General features: G+C 55.4%; 1 protein-coding gene across 7 annotated transcripts; it reads right to left on the bottom strand.

The window, feature by feature from the left end:
- Positions 1 to 151: 151 nt before the first annotated feature.
- UBXN11 (UBX domain protein 11) lies at positions 152 to 22,677 on the bottom strand. 7 transcript variants are annotated; one of them, XM_049617728.1, is made up of 15 exons: positions 22,507 to 22,677; positions 18,046 to 18,151; positions 17,229 to 17,257; positions 16,534 to 16,632; positions 12,821 to 12,921; positions 12,268 to 12,322; positions 11,721 to 11,797; positions 10,624 to 10,750; positions 3,583 to 3,797; positions 3,217 to 3,294; positions 2,132 to 2,228; positions 1,897 to 2,039; positions 644 to 717; positions 429 to 569; positions 152 to 339 (listed from the first exon to the last, which is right to left on the bottom strand). In XM_049617728.1, exons 2-15 carry the CDS (start codon positions 18,114 to 18,116, stop codon positions 180 to 182), a joined length of 1,467 nt encoding a protein of 488 aa, XP_049473685.1. In that variant the 5' UTR covers positions 18,117 to 18,151; positions 22,507 to 22,677; the 3' UTR covers positions 152 to 179. The 7 variants fall into 7 exon arrangements, with proteins under 7 accessions (XP_049473685.1, XP_049473684.1, XP_049473687.1 ...); XM_049617727.1 differs by having other exon boundaries at positions 2,132 to 2,249; positions 22,507 to 22,676; XM_049617730.1 differs by having other exon boundaries at positions 2,195 to 2,249; positions 22,507 to 22,675.
- Positions 22,678 to 23,660: the final 983 nt, after the last annotated feature.

Here is a 23,660-nt window from a genome sequence, read left to right as displayed (position 1 = left end):
GACAAAGACCCAGCAGCTAGGCCCGCCAGCTGGAGCTCGAGTTACCGAGGGGCGGGTCTGCACCGCCCCTCCCCCCCCCCCCCCTCCCCGGGCCTTCCCTGGCGCCCAGCTGGGCTGCCCCGCCAAGAGAGCCTTGTGTGTGCGGAGCAGCCAGTGTGGGAGCGGGCGCTTTATTTGGATCAGGGGCCAGGGCCTGGGGCAGGCGGTGGGGCCCGGCTAGCCCGAAGCAGCAGCGCTGCGTTGGGCACCAAGCCTGCGGCCTGCAGCGTGACCGTGTCGTCGTGGTAGACCGTGGGTGGGAATGTACTGATGATCTCGAAGGTCGTGGCGTCCACGGCTCTGGGGACCGGGCAGAACTGATCAGGCCGTGTCCTGGGACCAGAGACCCCCCCCCCTCCCCGTAGCTGCCGGCCCCACACCATGCCCACCTGGCCTGTGCAAGCAGGGTGCGCACATCGCCAACAGTGTCCTCGGGCCGCATCATCAGCAGGAAGGCCTGCTCGCCGTTCTCAGACTTGATGCGCAGCATGGAGAGCAGGGGCGCCTGTGACTCGGGGGACTCCTGGCTCCTGTGGACCTAGAGGCCATCAGTGCCCCCTGGTGGCCCAACCCCAAGGTCCTCACCTCTTCACCAAGCCCTCACCTCTCACGCTCAGCAGCCAAGGCTGGTGTCTCCACCACAATCTCCTGGATCCGGGCAGGCAATGGGCAGCAGTTCTGGAAGGCATCGATGAAAGAGGACAGAGCCCTGGGCTCTGCTAGAGTCACACCCTTCCCCCCAATCCTTAGAGGGGACTTCTTCCTTACCAGGGATGGATGAGACCAGTGAGCCAAAAGGGGAGGGGTGTTCTGTGTAAACTGGGGCCCAAGCAGAAGAAATGGAAGGGAAGCTTTGGAAGGCAGCCCCATCATTCCCCTAAGAAGCCTTGAAGTCCCTCAGCGTAGTGGGGGAGACAGAACCCCACACAATGACCAGCTTCCCAGGGGAAGCTTCCCAGGGGAAACCACCCCTGAGCAGTGACTAAGGATGAGGAGTCCATAGAAGTGGAATGGGCACAGGGATGTTCCAGACAACATGGGCAGAGATCCCCTGGTCAGGGAAGGCTTCTCTGGAGGTGATATATTTGGGAAAGTGTCAGCAGTTCATGTGGCTAAAGCTGAGAATCAGGTTGGACTAGAAAAAAGAAAAGGTTAGAGGTGGGAAGAGGACCAACAAGGAGTGGTGGGCCTTGAGTGCCAGATAAGAGCTTGGCCTTACCCGAGAACCACTGAAGGGTCTCAACAGGGAAGGCCCAGATCCAACTTACGTTTTTACAGAAGCACAAGGACTGCTGGGGGAGGACAGTTGGCAAGGCAGGAGGGGAGGGTGGCAGGCCAGTGAGAGGCCACTGCAGGTATCTGAGAGGGCTACTCTGGAGCCTCGACTAGCATGGCGGGCAGAGGGAACAGAGAGAAGACGTGGATTCTGGCAATGTGCGGTGAAGGAGGCAGCGTGGGGGAAACTGAGGTTTGGTACCTTTCACGGGTGGAGACGGGGGAGGAGCCGCGGGATGGGGAGTGAGGAAGGAGGAGGATGTTTCTGAGGGCCAGAAAGGGGTATCCAGGACTGAACTGGATAGTCTGGTCTGGACCTCGAGGGGGTGGCCTGGGCCCTGGGCTCACCCCTGGCCTAGACTCCGGCTCTCCCCTTCTTACAGCCATACTGCCACGGAGACAGCCCATCTCTGGATGCAGCCCTCCCTGTTTTCAGGAGTCAGTGGAACTGCCTCGAGAGCCTCATTTCTCCCTCCAGGCCCCCTTCAGCAGCCCTCGAGCCTGAGTCTCCAGACAAGCCACTGCTCTGGTAGGTTGGGCCAGGGAGCCCAAGATGGCTGGGGGAGCTAGGGCTGGCCTCACCTGCAGGGTGTCCCGGATGGGGCCCCGGATGTCAATCACCTCGCCTCGCCGGATCACAAACTTGGGGAGCCTGTTCAGAAACTTCTCAGCAGTCATCCTGGAGCCTGCAGGGAGTGCGTTGGGAGCCTGGGCCTGGGGAGGGTCTGGGAGTGACGGGTGATGGTGGAGGAGGCCACCTGGAGCCTGTCCCACACAGCGGCCCTGCCGCCTGGCTCGGCCTCAGGGCCAAGCTCACCTGGGGGCTCCATCCTGTCCATGGGCTTGTGAATCCTCTGCCAGCCCACCACGCGGCCCTCACCTGGGAACAGTTCCAGCCTATTCTCCGGGTAGACCTGATTGCGCAGATCACTCACCTGGCAAGAAGGAAGGGTGAAAGCGGTGGGCCTCGACCTTCAGCCCTGGGCTCCACCCCCCCCCTTGCTCGCCCCGAGCCCCCCCCCCCCCCCCCCCCCGCCAGGAACAGGCTCGAGGGACGGTCTGGTGCAATCCCCATTTTACGGATGAAGAAACTGAGGCCCCAAGAGAGCTGCAGTTCATGCTGCTCTCACCTACCTGGGCTCAGCTCCTCCTGCAAGCACCCCTCGCCATGCCGGCTAGAGCCACTGTACTGCCATCCTCCCCAGACAGCCCCTCTCAGGAGCCAGCCAGGAAGCAAGGGACCAGGGTGTTAGGAGAGGGCAGAGCCCGCCTTGGCAGGCACTACCTCCAACACCTCCAGTCGTGACTCACACGGTTTTCCAAGCCCGGGTGGTGGTGGTGGCACACACGCCCTCGTGCACCCTTGCTGTGGCATGACGCACCGCCTTCCGGCTGCGGCTCAGGAGTTCCCCCCACTGCACCCCTCATCTCACCCCCGCCGGCAGGGGGATGGCTCATGCCGTGTCCTTCAGGCCCACGTTTGTCCCCACGGCACTGCCTTCTGTACCCATCAGATGGCTTCAGGAGCCCCTGGGGCAAGTCAGGCCACTTTTGCATGGAGTCTCAGGGACCCCAGGCTGTCAGGGTGTCCTGGACGCTGGGGAGGGGCACTGGCCCTACAAGGCCGAAGGCTGTGCCTCCAGGGTGCCAGCAGGGGGCACTGCCTGCCGCTTAGCCACAGGCCGGTGCCCTTGCTAACCGGGCGACTGCAGCCCCTGCAGCCTCCCTGCCCTTCTTGGCCGGGCTTCAGGCTCACCCTCCTCCCCAGAGGTCATCAGAGACTTGGTCCCCTTAGGTGGGGCAGTGGCTTCCCACCTCAGACCGGGTGATGCCTGAGGAAGCTGTTTGTCCCCACCCCCTCCCAAATCCCCACACAGGGTGGTTTGAGGAGCAGCCCATCACCTTAAAGGGGACCCCGTCAGGGTACAGTCGCCGGAGCTCTGAGGGGAAGAAGCCGTCCAGAATGTCTCGCAGGCAGCGCTGCGGCAGGGATCGGAAGAGTGAGGCCCGACTGGACCCGTGCGGCACCTACCGCTCTGCTTCCTGTCCAGACGGCGGGCCCCGGGCCCCGGGCTTACCCAGTGGGTCACACTCTGCACATATTCAGGGCCCCAGGACTTGGTGGGGGGAGGGGTTGTTTCTGCAAGTTGCACGTGGGCTTGGGTACCTATGGGGGGTGGGCTGGGCCCCCCATCACCAACTAATGGTGAGCAAGGGGAGGGGGCAAGGGCACCAGAGTGGCCTGTCTCCCCTCCCCACCCCTCCTACCTGTGTGGAGGGGTCATGGAAGGGCCGGAAGGGCCCATCGAACATCATGAGGCCATTCCGATAGAGCTTCAGTGGGATGGGCTCAAGGACATGGAGCCGTGCTCCCCCGGGCATTGGTGTCACCTGGGTGTCACCCTCTACCACCAGCTCACTGAGATCCTTCAGGCTGGCCAGGAGCCTGTCAGAGTCCACCTCGGGGGGCACCAATGAGTCCCCTGGCAAAGAGGATAAACACCCATGAGCTACTCTTCATGGCAGCTGTGTGCCCCAGCAGCCCTGGTTTCCATGGCCCCTTGCATGCTAAGCAGTGGCCTTCGCACCTCCTTAGGTGGCCACCTGGGGAGGAAGAAGGACAACTACCACTAGATAATAGCTGTCTTTTATTGAACACTCGCCGTATGCTAGAGGCTTAATGCCTATAATGCCACTGTCTCTTCATACGAACCCTATGCTGTAGGGGCTACAATCACCCCCATTCTTCAGATGAGGAAACCGCAGGTCAGGGGTTAATGGCTGCCTAGGGATGCACGGAGTAAGTGGCAGGAGCAGGATCTGATCCCAGCTCTGCCCGTGTCAGGCACAGGGTCAGCCACTGAAAAGCGCAGTGCAGAGCTCCCAGCTCTGGATGAAGTCCGTCTGGGTTCAAATCCCAGCTCTGCGGCTTCCACCTGTGTGACCTTGGTCAAGTCATTCAATGCTCTGCACGACAGCATTCTCTCCCAGAAGGGTAGGATAGTGTCTGCCTCCCAGGATGGCTACCGGGGTGCAGGAAGATGGCCAAGTGAGGGCCAGCTCGGAGCAAGCACTCTGTCCAGCTGGTTACTGTTACCAACCCCACCTTGCACAAACGGACCTCAGGCCGATCCAGAGGCTATGACGCAGCAGTCATTGATCTCCATTTTACACATGAGGAAACAGGCCCACAGAGATAAAAAATGACTTGCCCCAGGTCACTTGGCAAATTAGAGGAGGAACTGACTCTAGAGTCTGCTCTTCCCACCCATCTGCACCATCCGGATGGGGAGCCTGGGGGTAGGGACACGTGGCTACTGGGGGGGGGGGGATGTCAGGACAGCTGCTGGACAGAACAGGTAGGGGACACACAACTATTTCACACATCCCTTTGAGAAGCTGAAAGACGCTTTGGCCTCCTCTTCTGAAAAATGTGTTGTGCACACAGGGGTGCATACGCTTCAGGGGGTGGTGGGGACAGCCACAACAGATGCCAGAGTGGAAAGGCTGGAGGACAGGTGGGATGCTGGAGGGGGACAGGCCAGGGGCCTGTTCTCAGTCCTTAGTCCTTGACTAAGGGCCTTAGTCCCTAGTGGATCTGGCTCCCAGTCTACTAGGGGTGTGACCCTACAAAACCTCAGTGACTTTCAGGGCCTTCTTGGACGCTATTTTCACCAGGACAGCCAGGCTGCGACAGGATGTGGGTCGGGACTCTGGGGACCGAATTCCTTTCCTCAGAGTGGTGCAATGGCTCTATAGGTGTGGTGGCTGTGCGGAGGAAGTACAGATGTGGGTGGCTCTGTTTCCTGTTGCCTCTGTGGCTGCTGAAATGGTAGGCCCCAGCTGGACTTCCCCCTCCCCTACATCTCCTAGGTTGCAGGGGCTGCACCGGCCCCCCACCTCCTCCTGGGGTCCCCTAGGGTTCCTGAGATTCCCAAGAAAAACTCACTGGACATTCTGGGCATTCCTGGCATGACTCAGAACAATATCAAGCCACTATTTTCCTTTAACAACAAACTACATTCAGAACACATTGGTAAGCCTAAAAATAACGCAAAAGCTCGTCTCATCGAACTGTCCCCACCCCTGTACTCTTACAGGTGGAGACAGTGAGGCCCAGAAAAGTCAGATGACTTGGCCCACGGAGATCACATCAAGTGGACCCAGGACCACTCGGATACGCTGGGGCCAAGGCTTTTTCAGAGAGCTGATGGGCACGGGATGGTCGGCAGTGGAAAGGGCTGGTGGAAGCCCAGGGGAGGATGCCAAGAAGCAACTAGAGGGAAAAGAGTTTGCTGAGGAAAATAGTGCTGGAGGCTCTCGGCCAGTGGGGCTAAGGCATGGAGAAGTGAAAGCCGGGCGGGCTGGGCACGTATGGGGTGCAGCAGCCCAGGGGGAGACAAGGGGACCAGGAGATAGAACCACAGCACCAGGCGGACCTGGGCTGAGACAATAAGGCAGGAATCCTGGCATGGCCACCACGCGGCCAGCCGGGAGTATGCAACAAGAAGCCCGGCCTCTTGCCAGGTCACATGGGGTGAGGCAGGTCAGAGGTCTAATGAGGCATTTCCTCTCTCTCTCTTCCTTGGGATGGGACAGAATAGGAACCTCTATCCCGCTGCCCGCAAGATCCAGCAGGAGGAATGGACTGTAAGGACGACTCGGTTTACTTCGTGCCAAGCACCTAGAGGCAGCTGTTACCACTCCCGTTTTACAGGTGAGGAAACTAAACCTTGGAAAGCGACCTGCTCCCGCTCCTGCAGCTTTCAGGGCCCAGGTGACTCTAAGCTTCTGTTCTCGGTGCTTCATGCAGGCTGCCTCTGCTCCCTGGGATCCCTTTCTCAGGAGGGGTGTGGTTCAGGGAGAGACCATCTCTGAGGCCTCAGACAACTTTGGGAGCCCGTGATTCTATTAAAAAGAGGAGTTAGGCATGGAGACCAAGATCAAGCTCCTTGGCTCAACTCCTGAGACCCTCGAAGCCCGGGTACCCCAGCCTCCCCTCGACCTGTTCCCCCATCACTCTCTGGAGCCAAGGATTACTGCTTCCAAGCTGTGCGATCCCTGAACAAGTGGGCCTAGCTCTTTGGGTCTTGGCTTCCTCTTCTATAAAATGATAATAAAAGTCCTCACTTCACAGGTGGCTCTGAGGCTCACAGGAAGTACCTGGCAGATGGTGGCTGTTGTCACTAACACCACACCCTCTTGCTCATCACTGGCTCAGTGTGCTCACTCACCATGCCCTCTGAGATGCCTTGCCAGGAGCCCCTCCCCTGGAGACTAAGCCTCCTGAGTCCCTGGAGCCTGCGGGCCTTGGCACAGGCTGTTGTCCTTTTCCATTCGCTGGTCTTGCCAGCCACAATGGGCACTCCTTGAATGCAGGCTAGAGCATCCAGCCCTAGTGGGTGCTCAGGAAGCACATTCTGGATCCATCCCTCCATCCCGCCAACAGGTCCGGAGCGTCCAAGCTCTGCAAGGCCCTGAGAATCATGGGTATCCCCATACCCAGAGTCCTTCCCTCCTCAAGATCATACTTGAATGAAGGAGACGGGGTGACAGCAGGGACAATGGCACGTGGTAAGTGCCACCGTGGAGGCTGCGGAGCCCAGAGGAGGGCCAGACCCTGCCACTCTCAGCAGGTGAGTGGTGGGCCTGCCCTGGGCTGGCTCATCACCCCTGCAGGAAGGACACACCTGCTGCTGTGAATACCAACGTGGTGCCCCGGGGCCCCAGCAGGCCTGTCCCCACCACCTCCCCCAAAGGCTGAACCAGAAATAGACCCGCTATCTCCGCACACCTGCAAGCCTGGCCCTGCTCTGGGGACCTGCATTCACTCTGCTCCTCAGGGGAACCAGTGGAAAGAAAACAGGGCCTCAGAGTCTGATCACTGCCAGGGGAGACCACAACCAATTCTCTGGCCCCCACGGTTGAGCATCATACCGCCTGTCCCCACCTCATCCGTGCTCTGCACGGTCCTGGCGTGCCTGACTGTCTAGGCCTGGGCACCCAGGCACCCCCACCAATATGTGCGTGGGCCCAAGCCCTTGCCCACGGGCCAAGCACCGTGCTGGGCACTCTGGGGCCTGACAGGGGCCGAGCAGCCATGGCTCGTGGTCACCGATCAGCCACCATGCGGCAGCCTGCAAGAACCCCCACGTGCATTGTGGCATTCGGTGCTCTCAGGGGCCCGGGCGTCACACACCATCTCCTCGCTCCACAGATGAGGACACGGACTCTGAGAGGTGAAGCAGTTTGCCCACACAGGTCCCCCACTCCTCAGCTGGAGCCTTTAACCCTGTCACCCCAATGCAGAGCCCCTTCCCACATGCTGGGCGCAGTGCAGGTGGCACAGTCTTGGCCGCAGGCACTCGAGCAGGTACTCCATGAGGTTGGGTTTGAGCTAAGCTTCCAAAGAGGGGATAAAAGGGGACCAGGCACTTCGGGGGGACACAGCACAGGCCTGACGGGGGGGGCTGAGGGTGGGGAGGAGCCTAGCCTGCCTAGGGTCTAATCCAGGCCAGTTCCAGGGACTCAAGGGAGGCTCAGGGATGAGTGAAGACTTGAAACGGCACAGCTTCCGGGCAGGGGAGGGAAGAGGCTCCACCCAGGTGCAGGAGACTGGGGCTTGGGAGGAAGGGTGCTAGGGGACAGGCAGAGGCCGCAGGGGGAACGGGGATGTAGGGGGATGGCAGGAAGTTGGTGGTGAAGGGTGGGAGAGTGAGCAGCTTCACAGGGGACAGGGAAGGGGGAGGAGGAGCTCAGAGAAGACTGGGATGAGTGAGAGCAGGGAGCTCAGAGGGGACAAGGGGGAGTGAGGAGCTCTCAGCCCTGAGGCTCAACACCTGGCCATGGGTTGTGACCAGAGTAGGACTGTCCCTTTCATGTCTCCGCATACCCCCAAAGCACCTGGCATCCTATTTAACGCTCAATTTACCCGTGGGGAGGGTGGGAAGGGGTGAATGATCCAGCCTGAGGCCAAGTCCTTGCAAGGCTTCCCCTGTACTGGGTCCCCTTAAAGAGCAGTGGACTGCCCTCCCCAAGGCAGGAGTCCTGCCTCTAGACTGGTTGGCCCAACACAGATGCCCTGGGCCACCCTCAACCAGTCTGCTGGGGGGCCTGGGGGGAGTGGTATCCAACAGAGGGAGAGCCAGAGAAATGAGCCAGGGTATGGGGCCAGCAAAGGGCCGGTTTTGTGTACCCGGGGGCAGAAGCAGCCTGGCACCTGGGGACAAAGCAGGGGGAGGAGAAGGAACGGACCAGGAGGAAAAGCGGCTGGAGATGAAAAGCATCTCGTTCATCTGGCAGAAGAGCTCAGTTGAGGCCCCTCCATGTTGAAGAATCAGGAAGCCAAAGGAAGGGGTGCTTGGGTGGCTCAGTCGGTTGAGTGTGTCTGACTCTTGATTTCAGCTATCATGATCTCAGTCATGAGATCGAGCCCCATGTCGGGCTCTGGTCTGACAGTGTGGAGCCTGCTTGGGATTCTCTCTCTCTCTCTCTCTCTCTCTCTCTCTGCCCTTTCCCCATTCTGTCTCTCTCTCTCTCTCTCTCTCTCAAAATAAATAAATAACCATTTTAAAAATAAATAAAAAGAAAGCCAAAGGAAGAGGACACACAGATAAGAGTTTTGGCAGAGGGTTTTCACAAGTTGCTTTGGCTGTGAGGCACTCAGCTTCAGAGCCAGCCTCTTGTGGGCATCAACAAACAACACAGAGCAGAGTGAAGTCAGCTCTGTTTCTGGCGGGAGAGGGTGGGAATCCACAGGGCCAGGTCCGGAAACCAGCTGGCTGGTCTGACCCCCAAAGGAGCAGCAAGGCCCCCACTGCCAGGAGGAAGCCTGCCCTCCAACCAGCAGGGACATGCGGGGGGCCCAGGGCATAGTGCTGGCAGGCCTCTGGCCCTGGACCCCAGAAACGCCCTTACAGCATCTGGCAGTCACCTTCCAGGGCTCGGCCTCTCACCGCAGGACGGGGTGTCCCAGGGCCATCCCCAATTCCTCCTGTCAGCTCCCTAACGCACAATCACCAAGGGCACAGATTCCACCCCCTAAATCTCTGCCCTGCCCTTCCTCACCCTGCCCGCCAGGATCACCCTTCCACAGGACATCATCTCATCGTCTGCCTGGATGACTGTACCTACCTCCTAAATAAGCTCTCAGCCTTAAGTCTTGCCCTCTTCACTCAACAGTCAGAGACTTAAGTGCCTCCATTTTCCCATCTATAAAATGGAACAAGCCCTGGCCCACGTCAAAGCTATTCATGAAAATGCTTTGCAAGCTCCACTTCCGATGGGAAGTGACATGTTTAGTAGAACAAAGCAGTGAGGGAGCTGTGCCCTAAGATTTAGGGGGTCTGGCCAGGGCGCAGGCCTGAAGGGGAGGCAGGACTCCCATGTTTTGAGTCTCATTCTTCACTCAGCAACGAGCCTGTCTTGAAATCAAGGCAGTATTGTCATCTTCCAAACACTCCCCTCGGGAGCTATGCTCATCAGTGCTTCCACGAGGCTGCCCCTGCCATCGGACTGTGCAGAACAATTAAACCCCTACTTGTTGGGCTGAGGATATGCAAGGTCAGTGCTAGGTGCTCTGCGTCTAACCCACTGACTCCTTCCCACTCTGCGGGGAAGGGTACACCATCATTTATTGATGGGGGACTGGAGGCTCAGAGAACAGAAGTCACGTGCCCAAGCCACACCTGGAACGGGTGATGGAATGAAGAGAAGGGCCCCGGGCTGACTGACTCCGGAGCCTGGAGAAGTGTACCTTCTGGGCAATCACCTCCATGCTTTGAAGAGAATGGACCCGGGCTTTCTATGGCCCCAAATCCATGGGGTGCAGCCCTCTAGATATTGGCAGTCAAGTTAAAAATAAAGACTGGTGGATTCTCACGGAAACAGGTCCCTTTCAACGGTCTGGCTAGAAGTGAAGCTAATAAAGGAGGTCCAAAGAGGGGACTGAGCCCTGGGACTGAGGGGCAGCTTCCAAAGCAGAGAAATCGTTTTTGAAAATCTTTTGGATGGACGCCATTTTGTAAACTACGGAGTGCAGCCTGAGACAAAGCCTGGGGTCTTGTTACATCTTGTATCTCAGGGTCCCTGGAGCCTTCGAAAGATGAGCCAGGAGGGAGTTGGAGGCAAGACCAGAGGAAGAAAGTGGTGGCGGGTTAGGTGGTCAGTGATGGAGGCTGAGGCCTTTCCTCCCAGTTCCTGTGTCAGGAGCACGGACGGCATGGTCTCTGGACAGCTACTGGCCCAAAGGAAGGTGTTGTTGGAGAATTCCCTTTGTAGGAGGGGCCAGGGACAGACCCCCTACTCTACCTGGCTTCCAGAACTTCTTGGCTGTCATCCAGTCTGTGTTGCCATCCTCCGAGTCTGAGTTGTCTTCTGAGTCCTCCTGGTCCTCGGGCTCACCCACCCACTGCAGCCCGTAATCACTGAGGAACCGCTGTGCAGAGAGAAGGGAAAGGTCCCAGGGGGCACAGTCAGTTCAGCCCCTCGGGGAACAGGCAGCATCCGCCCAGGCCCCAGCCTCAGGCCTCGGCTCCCAGAGTCAACTGGGCAGAAGAGATGGGCCCCAGGGTCTTGGAAGCTTTCTGGCTGTGACCTTAGGAAGCCACTTCACCTCCTAGAGCCCTGGGCTCTTTCTTGTAAAGCGGAGATGGCAACACCTGACCCATAAGCTTGTGAGGACTCAGGACGGTAATTCAGGCCGAGTGCTTAAAGCAGGGTCTGGCATGGAGGGCCGCACGGAAGGTGGCCCTGATGGCAGCGGGGCACCCCATGCATCTGGCCCGAGCGGAGGAGCGGCAGGGACACAGGCTGCACAGGACCGAGGATGCGGTGAGCCACACGCAGCCGCTCTAGGGCCGGGCCTCACGTCCCCTCCGCCACAGGAAAACTTCTGACTTGTCTACACTTCCTGTCACTGCTTCCTCAGCTCCTTCTCTCCTGAACCCACTCTACCCAGCCCCTTTCTCCACAACTGACTGGAACCGCGCGGCTGCGGCCACCAACAGCCTGCCTGGCGCCAAACCCAGCGGCCCTCTTCCGTCTTCATCTCTTGCAACACACATCACTCCTTCTCGGTTTCACATTCCCAGCCGTCTTCGCTTAGACATCTTGCCTCACTCAACACGAGCTCATCCCTAACGGTCACGACTCCGGGTCCCCCCCACTGCCTCCTAAAGCTCTGCGCCTCCGGGGCTCAGTCAGCGGCAGCCCCTCCACCCGGGCCTCAGCCACGACCCCGCGAGCGCCACCTGCAAAGCAGACTCGAATCCCTCCTCTCTGCTCCAGCTCCTCAGGTTAGTCCTGAGGAGGGAAATACGGGGCAGGGCCCCACATGGGATATGTGGGAGGGAGACCCAGACGGGCGGGCTCCCAGCCAGGTCCTGAGGGGCAGGCGCCTCTCTTACCTCCATCTCCCCCACCTGCCGCTGCAGCTGCAAGCACGTGGTCTCCAGCTGCTTCTGCCGCCGCAGGGTGACCTTGCCTTCAGGGAAAGATCAGGAAGGGTTCTGCCGCCCCGGCAAGGAGGCTGCCAGACCACCTCTGGCCTCGCCCGGCGTTCTGCCCTCAGGGTCATCTGGAGAGGCTGCCCCTTGAGAACTCGAGGGGTCCCCTGAAAACTCTCCCCCTGACCTTGAGGCGGGGATGCCTGGACTGACTCTCAGGAGACCGCCAGCCACCCCTCTCACCCCCCCCCCCGGGGGCTCCTGAGGACACCATGTTCCCCGACATGGCATGCCCTATGCTCGGGGCTGGGCTATGTCTGCATTCAGGGGACCTGGTCCCACATAGGAGGGCACTGCCCTGAGTGCGTCATTGCCTCTCTCTGGGCTCGGCTGTCCAGGCCTCACCATAGGACTCAGCTTGATGCTCTTGGAGCCCTGATGTCCAGGAGCCACTGGCCCAAGGGAGGGGCCCCAGGAAGGCTGACCGCCCACCGGGAGCGCCCCTTACCCTGGTGCTCCCGGAGGGTCTGCAACATTTCCTCCAGAGCCCGTATCTTCCGATCCTACAGCAACAAGACAAGGGGGCGCAGGCAGGCCTGAGGGTTCCCAGAGCACAAGAGGACCCATCTTCCAGATGGGAAGATCCAAACTTTTTGCCTCTGTGGGGCACCGGGGAGTTGAAAGACCCTGCCCCTGCCATCCTTTGGCACAGCCGCTGCTCCTATGCCTCAGATATCCTTGTGGTTCCACTGAAATGGGGATAGGCGTGGAGTGTGCCCAAGTGGCCCAGCGCTCAGCAGTCACTGCTGCCACGTGGTCCAAGGCTAGTGGCCTTACTCAGCTGTAGAGAAGACCCTTAGCTTCTCTGCTCAGCTCCCGGGGACCCAGATCAGCCCCAGGCCATACCCGGCCCTTGAACTGGGAAGTTCAGTGGAAGAGATGGGTTCTAGAACCCACCCACCCTGGCCTACTGTGGCAGTGAACTCACTGGCCTCCCCAGCCTGGGCCCCTCCACCCCTCAGACCGGACCCTGGCCCTACCCCCACCGCTGGGGGTCCCACCTTGGACAGCAGCTCATCAGTCTGAGCCTTCACTTGCTGTTCCAGGTCCCGCAACTTCCTCGACAGGGTGGCCACCAGCTCCGAGTCATGGAATACAGGGACTACCAAACAGACAAAGTCCTAGAGCTGAGGCTGAAGTGTGGGGGTCCAGTGGAGGGGGGACGGGGGTCCGCAGAAGCAGAAATAAGGGTGATACTAACAGCTGCCACTTAGATAATAGGGACTGTCCTAAATACTTCACACATATCAGCTCATGCTGTCCTCACAATGTGCCCCTGAGGAAATGAACTGCTTTAGGAAACTGAGGCAGAGGTGCAGTGAGGTGTCCAAGGAGTATGAGTGAGTGCTGTACCATACAGGTCACATGACCAGTGAAGCATTTTCAGAAAGTCACCCTCAATCAAATGAAGCGCCTATACCTTGCCACCCCCACCCCCACCCCCCCTGATTTTTACAGGAACACAGCGGAGAGAGGAGCAAGTCCGCACCAACGACAAACAAGTACACAGACCCGCATGGCCTGGCTCCTCACAGGGTCCGTGTCACTTTTTCAAAAGGCAAGGACTCTGTTCCACAGAGGTGTAACAGTCAAATGCAGTGCACGGCCCTGACCAGAACCTAGATCAGGAAAAACAATAGCTATGAGCTACTTTGGAACTCGGGAGATCTGAGCGCAGAAGCGGTGCTCCACAGCAGTCCTGAGTCCTCCGCATTCTTGGGTGCGGTCCTGGTCCTGGGGTCACGTGAGTCCTTATTTGTAGGAGATGCATGCTGAAGTTTTTAGAGGTGAAATGTCATGATATCTGAAATTGATTTCTAAGCGGTTCCTCAAAAAAAGACATTTACATTCGTACATATGTGTATATGGACAGAGAGCAAGCAAATTAGTGGCCAAATATCACCAACTGTGGCATTTAGATAACAGACATTTATATGGGTGTGCACTGTACCATTATTTTAATTGCTTTGTAGGCTGCAAGTTCTTCAAAATTAGAAATTTGGGAAAAGAAAACAAGATGGCACAAAAACACACACTCAGATCAATGGAACAGAATAGAAAACCCAGAAATGGACCCACACATGTATGGCCAACTAATCTTTGACAAAGCAGGAAAGAATATCCTTGCTGAAGACAGTCTCTTCAGCAAGTGGTGCTGGGAAAACTGGACAGCGACATGCAGAAGAATGAACCTGGACCATTTTCTCACACCATACACAAAAATAAACTCAAAATGGATGAAAGACCTCAATGTAAGACAGGAAGCCGTCAAAATCCTCGAGGAGAAAGCAGGCAAAAACCTCTTTGACTCGGCCGCAGCAACTTCTTACCCCACACATCTCCGGAGGCAAGGGAAACAAAAGCAAAAGTGAACTACTGGGACCTCATCAAAATAAAAAGCTTCTGCAACAGCAAAGGAAACAGTCAGCAAAACTAAAAGGCAACCGACAGAATGGGAGAAGATATTTACATACAACAACATATCAGATAAAGGTTAGTATTCTATAAAGAACTTATCAAACTCAACATCCAAAAAACAAATAATCCAGTGAAGAAATGGGCAAAAGACACGAATAGACATTTCTCCAAAGAAGACATCCAGATGGCCAACCGACACATGAAAAAATGTTCAACATCACTCATCATCAGGGGAATACAAATCAAAACCACAATGAGATACCACCTCACACCTGTCAGAATGGCTAACACGAACGACTCAGGCAACAACAGATGTTGACGAGGATGCGGAGAAAGAGGGTCTCTTTCCCATTGTTGGTGGGAATGCAAACTGGTGCAGCCACTCTGGAAAACAGTATGGAGGTTCCTCAAAACACTAAAAATAGAACTACCCTACAACCCAGCAATTGCACTATTAGGCGTTTATCCACGGGATACAGGTATGCTGTTTTGAAGGGGTGCATGCAACCCCATGTTTATAGCAGCACTATCAACAATAGCCAAAGTATGGAAAGAGCCCAAATGTTCATCCATGGATGAATGGATAAAGAAGATGTGGTGTGTATATATATACAATGGAGTATTACTCGGCAATCAAAGAGAATGAAATCTTGCCATTCGCAATTCCGTGGATGGAACTGGAGGGTATTATGCTAAGCGAAATTAGTCAGAGAAAGACAAATATATGACTTCAAGCATATGAGGACTTTAAGACACAGAACAGATGAATACAAGGGAAGGGAAGCAAAACTAATATAAAAACAGGGAGGGGGACAAAACATAAGAGACTCTTAAATATGGAGAACAAACAGAGGGTTACTAGAGGGGTCCTGGGAGGCGGTACGGGCTAAATGGGTAAGGGGCATTAAGGAATCTACTCCTGAAATCATTGTTGCACTATATGCTAACTAACTTGGAGGTCAATTAAAAGAAAGAAAGAAAGAAAGAAAGAAAGAAAGAAAGAAAGAAAGAAAGAAGAAAGAAAAGAAAAGAAAAGAAAGAAAGAAAGAGAAAGGAAAGGAAAGAAAAGAAAAGAAAAGAAAAGAAAAGAAAAGGAAAACAAGAGAGACACACGGGAAGGAATGGGTCCTCTCCTTCCCCTGCGTGCTGCCCTGTGTGTGAAGCAGGAACTGCATTTGTCACCATCCAGCCACATGGGCTAACATGTCAAGGATGGCTCAGTGGAAAGACGGAGAAACCTGTTCAAGGATGTCTTCGAGTCAATGGATTAACAGCCCTGGAGCTGCTTCCTGGACTTCTTGGTGGGCAGGACAAGTCCTCCTCAATGTTCAGAAGAGTTTTCTCTGACTTGTAGTCAAGGCTTTGTAACGGATATATAGACCTCTGGGCCCGGTCAGCACAGACAGCACTGATGAGCTCCCAAGGCGGAGCGGGGAGAGAGAGGAGAACCCAGGGGAGGAGCGTCGCACTGAAAAGCTGGGAGGAAAAGAAGAAGCTAGCAAAGAGAGGAAAGAGCCTGGGAGGCAGAAAGAAATCTGGGAGAGCAGTGTCATGGCAGCTAAGAGCCCAGGGCAATCGGAGGAGGGCACAGTGCCCGGTGGCCGATGTGGAATGCTGCTGTGCACAGAAGCGAGACAGGCAGGCAAGTCCTTGACTGTGACCTTGGTGGGGACAAACGCCAGCTGAGAGTGGGGTGGGGAGCAAGTGCCAGGGGAGAGGCAGAGAGCACGCAGGATGGCTCCTCAAGGAGCCCTGGTTGTTGCATTTACTAATGAAAGTGTCCCCGGCTGGGATGCAGGAGATCCCGACTTTGTGTCTGAATGGTTGTGGGGCCAGGTGCTTCTGGTCTCCTTTTCCACCTCAGTTCCCTGTCCTATAACAAGGAGGGGTGTTTGGTGCAGAACTGCCTCCCACCTCACAGAGGAAGTGGAGGCAGAGAGACAGGAGGTTGCTCATCCAAGATATCACAGCTAGTAGAACATTCTGACCTCACGCCCAGCTCCTCCAGGCCCACAGCAAACTCCGACCCTGCCCGCCCATGCCTCCCCTGTGCCCAGGCCCATTCCACTCTCCCTCCTCCAGGATGCTTCCCTGTGAGCCCCATCTGGGCACCTCTGGGGTCAGTGTCACCACAGCCCTTGGGAGACAGTGCAGGCCAGGTAAGGAGGGCAGCCTGGGAACCGTGGGCTCACCCAGAACAGGCAAGAGTAGGTCCATGAGTCTCTGGGCCTCGCCCCTTCTCTGAGGCCCTCTCCTGCTGCTGGGGACCCAGACCTGTTTAGGACTCTGTTCTCACCTTGCCTACTCACAGGAGCACCTATACCTCCATAGCAGGAAGGGACAGAGATCCTTTCTTCTGAGCCACGTCCATCATTCAGCATATCTACCTCGTCTTCTGCAGACAGAGATGCCCAGGTCACCGTTCTGGGGCTGAGCCCCGGAGGAAACTGCGGCCTTGGGTTCTGGCCAGGATGAAGCAGCCTGTACTCTGTACCCCCAAGTATATGCGGATAGAACACGTGGGACATCAGGGAGCAAGGATCCAACGAGAACAGGCTTCTTCTTGCAGTTCTCCCAGCCTGGCTCTGGAGGGGACCCGAGTGGCCAATGCCAGCAGCACGGTGGAGGCAAGAATGGGGTTGGGATGCAAAGGTCTGAGCCTGCAGCGAGGATGGGTCAGCAAAGCAAGGATGGGGCTTCAGGGAGAAAAGGCTGTAATGGGCTAGAGGAGGCTGTCAGGAGGAGGACAGGGCTCAAACCCCACCAGCCAACCCCACAGCGAGTGGAGGGCTTCAAATGTTAGCAATGACACCTCTGCTAAGGGTGTGGGGCCTTCTGATCAGAGAGCTGCCAGGACGCCCTGTCCTCGGGGGCTGGGGGAGCCACAGGGAGCAGTGCAGCAACCGCTCTCCTTCTCTCCGTCTGCATGACCCCAGGGAGACCCAGCAGGTGGGAGGTGAGGGGGACACACAGGGCAGACCCCACACTTACCATCTCCGTAGATTTTTATCCCTCGCCTCCTGGGAACCCCGGGCAGGAAGGAGAAGGAAGACAGACAAGTTACGAATGTCATCAGGGGAGTGGCTCTGGGCACCAGATCCCCAGCCGAGCCTAAAGGAGAGGGAGGCTGGGCCTCTGCCTCCCAGGGCCGTCCCCTCGCCGAATCCCATCCCTGGCACTGGGACAAGCCGAGGGACAGGCTTTGAGGTGTCCCCTCCTCCCAACGGAGACAGGTGGGGAAGGGCTGAGGGGCAGAGGCTTGGGTGGAAGACAAGAGATCCCAGGCCCAGGAGCCCAGCCCCAGCTCTGTTCTGAAATGGCTTTGGGACCCCAGGCCTGTCGCTTAACCGCTCTGGATCTCCTTGGCCTTCAAATGACTCAAAGCGGTATTCAGAAGAGAAAGGAGAGAGGTAAAGAAAATGCTTCGAAGGGATGAAAGTGCTGGACAGATGTAAAGAACTCCCTTTGCCGAGAGACCCCCCCCCTCCCATGGCCAGGCCGGAGAAGTGGTACCATCAATGCTTGCGGACTAACATGGGGGCTGTGCCTCTCCCACCCGGCCCATACCTACCACAGGGCCCAGCCCAGTGTTTGCTCAGACGTGATGAAGGAGTTAAAAATTTTTGAGAAAGATAAAGGGGTCAGGGAAAGCTATGTAACTCCTCCTTGTTTTCCCTGAGACACTAGGAGCCATTCTCCTAGTCCACTGGGGGATGGGGGCGGGGGCGGGGGGGGGGGGGGGGGGGTAGTGGCAAGAGGAGGCAGGGGCATGAACACAAAGACACCCCCCCTGAGGCTGGCTCCTTACCCTGGATTCACAGGCTCTGACTCCAGGGGGACTCTTCGGGTCTTGCCAAGGGAGGCCAAAGGCGAGCTCATAGTTCTGCTTCTAGATTTTAGCTGTCAGGAACTCCCTGAGAAGAAAGAAGGAAGTCAGTCCTTGGGGACAGAGGGGACCCAGGGCTTCGGGACCAGGGAAACGTCCTCTTCCTGGCCCCTTGTCCCAGGAGGGAGCCTTGTCCAGGGAGCAGCACCCCTCACTTCTTCCCACTCCCCTGAAGAGGTTTCTGGAGGCAGCTTTGCCTCAGGCCCCCTGTGCTGGATGTCTGCCCGATCCTCTGGATATCCTGCTCTCTGCTCTGATCCTGGAGGCCCCGGGCCTGGCTGGGAAAGGGCGATGGGGGAGGGGTGGGGTACCGAGAGGGGCTGGAAGCCTGGGACTCTCCCAACTTAGAGCCAGGGCATAAGACTACCCAGAAGGCCGGAGTTTTTGTCTATCCATCAAAGAGCTGGTTGACACAAAGCCCAAATGTCCCCTCCCCTCCCACGAGAACCCAGGTATCACTCTGATTCTCAGAGCCACAGAGGGGCAACCCAAGGGCAGAATGCGGCCAAGGCATTCTTTGTGGAAGGGAGGTCAAGGGCCCAGGCTCTGCACAGGCTCTGCCATCCACCAGAATAACCCGTGCCTTGGCTCCCTTGGTATAAAGTGGGGTTGGTGGTAGTACCAGCCAGGCAGGGTTATCAAGGGGATTCAGGGAAAACTTACATAAGGCACGGAGCCCAGTGCCACACTGAAAGGAAACACTTAAAAATGTGAACTGTGGGGGCGCCTGGCCGGCTCAGTTGGTGGAGCCTGCAACTCTGGATCTCGGGATTGTGAGTTGAAGTCCGACGTTGGGTGTAAAGATTACTTAAAAATAAAAAAAACTTAAAAAATTTTTAAAGAACATTTATTTAGTTTTGGGAGACAGAGAGACAGAGCGCAAGTAGGGGAGGGGCAGAGAGAGAGGGAGGCACAGAATCGGAAGCAGGCCCCAGGCTCTGAGCTGTCAGCACAGAGCCTGATGGGCTCGAACCCACAAAGCACGGGATCATGACCTGGGCTGAAGTCGGACGCTCAACCAACCGAGCCACCCAGGCGCCCCTAAAAAAAAAATCTTTAAAAAAATAAATAAATAGTTTGTTACTAGACACCGGGGGCACTCACGCATGCTCATTTCCCTTCCTCCCTCTTTCCCTTCCTTCCCTCTTCCTTCTGGAAAGATGAATGCACATCAGGGATGGAATTAAAGACCACTACTCTATTCAATGAATTAAGTATATTATGTGGCTAATATCTAGAAATCCTAGAACCAAAGGACCTCTATCAGGGCTTGAATCAAGTCTTTTTAGGACAAATCCAAGGCAGTTCCACTTTGAAAATGTGTGGCACTGGCTTCCACTGGTACCCCTGAAGCCTCCCAGCAAGGGGACTGGTACCAGCTGGAGACAGCCTTCTGGAGTTTGGGACTCATGCCCCCATCATCCAGCCTTCCAAATATGCCCCTAGCCTGCCCCAGTCTCTGCCGGCTCATCCAGGCATCCTCATGGTTTTTGTGGCCAAGTGTGATGGCCCTCGTGGTCCCCTGTGCCAGCCTCCAGCCAGAGGGCTCTTCTTAAACACAAAGCTGCCTTGCCGCTTCCCTGCTAAAAGCTCCCAATGGCTCCTTCTCACCAGAGGAAAGAAATTCAAAATTCCATAACACAGGTGATCGGGTCCCCGCCCGGGTCTCCTGACCTCACTCCCCCCTCTCTCCTCTGCCCCCCCGCCCCCACACTTGAGCCAGCACAGCCTCCAATGCACCAGGCCTTTACACACATAGCTTCCCTGGCCTGGAACCCCTTCCTGGAATGTGGTCCCCACTCCTAAGTGCACCCTTCCCTTGGTTGGGCTCTTTTGTTTTTTTTAAATTGTTTTTGTCTGTTTTGTTATAGTCTAAGTTTTTATTTTAAAATTACAGATTCACAGGAAGGGCGCCTGGGTGGCTCAGTCGGTTGAGCGGCCGACTTCGGCTCAGGTCACGATCTCACGGTCCGTGAGTTCGAGCCCCGCGTCGGGCTCTGGGCTGATGGCTCGGAGCCTGGAGCCTGCTTCCGATTCTGTGTCTCCCTCTCTCTCTGCCCCTCCCCCGTTCATGCTCTGTCTCTCTCTGTCTCAAAAATAAATAAAAAATAAAAATAAAAATAAATAAAATTACAGACTTACAGGAAACTAGGAAAATAGTACAGAGGGGATTTGTGTGCCCTTCACCCAGTGGCTCCCAGCAGTGACATTTTACATTACTCTACGTGTGTACCCTACCCTGTTCTGCTATTTCACCCAGGTAACCACTAATGCAGTCAAGATAACTACTCCATCACCACAAAGATTCCATTTCCATAACGATCTCCCTCATGTCAGCCCCTTGCTAGTCACACCCACACTCCTCCCTCTACCATCCCCAACCCCTGGCAACCACTACTGTTTTCTTACTTCAAGAATGTTCCATAAATGGAATCATACAGTACTGACCTTAAAAAAAAAAAAAAAAGAGCTTTATTGAGATCTAATTCACATACTTAACCCTTTCAAAGTGTATAATTCAGTGGTTTGTAGTATATTCTTAGATTTGTGAAACCATCACCACAATCAATTTTTAGAACGTTTTTATCGTGCTAACAGGCGATGTTCCTTTTGTGGCTAACACTGCCCTCCACGAACTTTCATCAAACCCGATCATTCTCCCTTCTCCAAATTTTCATCACCATAACGACCCTTCAAAAGAAACTGGTTAAAAAAAAAAAAAAGACAGAAATTAACAAGTGTCAGTGAGGAGGTGGGGAAATTGGAACCTTAGCTGGAATGTAAAATGGTGCAGTGGCTGTGTAAAATGGTCTGGCAGCTCCTTAAAAGGCTAAACAGTTACCTACCTGGCTCAGCAATTCTGCTCCTAGGGGTGTACCCAAGAGAAATGAAAACTTACGTCCACACAAAAACTTGTATACATGTTCATAGCAGCATTATTCATAATATCCAAAAAATGGGAACAACCCAAATGTTCATCAACCAATGAATGGATAAAGAAATCTGGTACATCCTTACTAGGGAGTATTCTCGGCAATAAAAAGAAATGAATCCCATGTTGCCACATGAATGAACCTTGAAAACATTATGCTAAAGGAAAGATGTCAATCACAAAATACCACATGTTATGACCCCACTGATATAAAATGTTCAGAATGGACAATCTGGAGACAGAAAGTAGATTAGTTGACTAGGGCTGGGGGCAGCAGGTGGGGGTGGGGGTGTGGGGGTTAATGGGAGTAATTGCTAAAGGGTACAGAGTTTCTTTTTAGACTGATGAAAATGTTCTAAATTGTGGTGATGGTTGCCCAACTCTCATGAATATCCTAAAAACTACTGAAATTTACATTTCAAAGGCGTGAAATACATAGCATGGGAATTATATCTCAACAAAGCTATCACAGAAAAAAAGGGATCTGGTCCCCAAACCAAACCCAACATCTTCCCTCAAAATAAGCTCCTCCCACTTCTCCCTTCTTAATGGGGCCACATCATCCAACCACTAAATTTTCCTCTCCTTCCTTCTCTCTTAATCCCATCAATTACCATATCTTGTGGGTTAAACCATATCTTGTGGGTTAAACTGTAGTGTCTCTCACAGAGCTCCTCCTTTCCATGCCTACTTTGGTCATCCTAGTGGGGCTCTCACTGCCCTTCCTTGGGGCTATCACAACGGAGGCCACCTGACTTCCCTGCTTCCTGTCTCACTCCAGGCCAATCCAACACACTGTCTCCAGATTAATTTTCCCATGGGTTATAAGGGACCCCTGAGGGTGACGGCTGCCTCTCCCTATAGTCTGGGGACCCCTCAGCGCAGGACTCCGTCTCCTCCTCCCTCAGACCGCGGGTGGGCCGGAGGATAGAGCCACGTCTACTCCCCTCACGAGGGGGCTTCCAGGGGCTGTGACCCCCGCCTCAGGCTGGAGGCTCCTAAAGGTTGGACTGTCTCCCCTGCAGACCGGGGCTTTGAGAGGAAAGCTGTGTCCCATGCCCCTACATCTTTGGGACCCAAGTCAGGGTTGTGCTTGACTGGTAACGTCCTTCGCCACACGTACTCAGCCTATTGGCACCCCCCACCCCAGGCTCCAGTGCTCTCCAGCGCCGACAGGACCCGGCCGCCTGCACGCCTTCAAGTCCTCTGTCTCCAGCTGGAAGCGCTCACGACGCGACTTCTGTCACGACCTAACCCTTCCCTGGGAGCTGCGTCGCCTCCTCCCGCCTCCTCGGGAAGCCACGGTCGGCGGGGACTCGAAGCCGCTCCCGTGACGCGGGAGGCTGCTGGGCAACCCGGCCGCGGGGCTCGCGGGTCCTCGGGCTCTCGGAGCGAGGACCCCAGCCTGCGTGGGAGACTCCGGAGCCGCAAAGGTTTGAGCAAAGACTCACCACGCAGGGCCACCGAGCCTTCCCGCGGCGCCGCCATCTTGTTGTCACGCGGTTTCCCAGGCGACCGAGACCCGTGCGCTTCTCATTGGCTAATTCGAGAGTACCGCCGCCTGTGCTCGGATTCTATTGGCCCACGAGTCTAAACTCTTCGCGGAATGCTGCAAATCCCAGAATCCACCACTGTGAGGGGACTCGGGAGTCTGGAGAAATGGAGGGTTTCTTTATTCCCTCCCCCCGCGAAAGTGGGGAGACTCACGAAGCCGCCGAATCCTGACTTTGTGTAATCGGACAATGCAACCGTTTTTGCTGAGTTGATTTTTGGGGGAGATTATCCCGCTGAGTCTGTTTCCCCATGTGATCAGTACAGTACATCGCGGGGGCTTTTTTGAGCATGAATTGAAATGATGCAAGTACTTAATAAATGTTTCCTGAATCTGAATTTCTCTTATCACTTCTTAACCAGATGGCGCCTTACAGGGATGCTCAAATCCTAGTTCCTTTGTGTAGAAGTTCAGGTGAGACTCCCTTTGCCTTTGGATAAGACATTGACTTTGAGTGAGACAATTCTCCCCAGCTTCATCTTAAAAAGTAAGATGTTAGGTTAGATCAACTAGAGAACATGGACTCTAGCCTCAGGAGTCCAGGTGTTTGACTTGTGTGTCCTTGGGCAAGTTATGCACCTTAGTTTCTTCATCTGTAAAATGGGGATAATACCCCCCCCCAGGGTTGCCCTGAGGAGTAAAGGAAATAATGTATTCACAGTACCTATCACAACACCCATTCAAAGTAAGTTTTCAAAAACATTTCCTGCTTTTAACTATCTTTATCATTGCCTCTCAACCTTTCAGCTGCGGTGGTCTAAAAACCTATGACTCCTACTCTCAGGCACCCACTTCCTTATGCCTGGACTCAACCACCAAAACTGTCTCTCTGCATATTTCAGACTGCACTTTGTAATGTTTTCCATTTGACTACTGAATTCAGGGGAGGGGCAGCAACTTGAGGGGTTCCTTACCCACCCAGTGGAGTGAGAGGCAACTACGAATTAATGTGTGTCTTCCAAGTGCCAGATGCCAACATTATGAGGTTTACTGATGAGAAAACAGGCTCGGGAAAGGAAAGTGATTTGCTCGGGACTATGCAGGTGATCAGTA

This window comes from Panthera uncia, assembly GCF_023721935.1.
Source record: "Panthera uncia isolate 11264 chromosome C1 unlocalized genomic scaffold, Puncia_PCG_1.0 HiC_scaffold_4, whole genome shotgun sequence".
NCBI lineage: Eukaryota > Metazoa > Chordata > Mammalia > Carnivora > Felidae > Panthera > Panthera uncia.
Note: the sequence above shows the minus strand (reverse complement) of the source record. Positions and strands in the feature narration are given on the sequence as shown.

Coding starts and splice junctions, on each gene's coding strand:
- UBXN11 (XM_049617727.1), bottom strand. CDS start 18,116: ATGAGCTCGCCTTTGGCCTCCCTTGGCAAGACCCGAAGAGTCCCCCTG. Junction 2,040..2,131: donor GGACAGGATGGAGCCCCCAG/GTGAGCTTGGCC, acceptor CGTCACTCCCAG/ACCCTCCCCAGGCCCAGGCT. Junction 570..643: donor TTGGCTGCTGAGCGTGAGAG/GTGAGGGCTTGG, acceptor CTAGGTCCACAG/GAGCCAGGAGTCCCCCGAGT.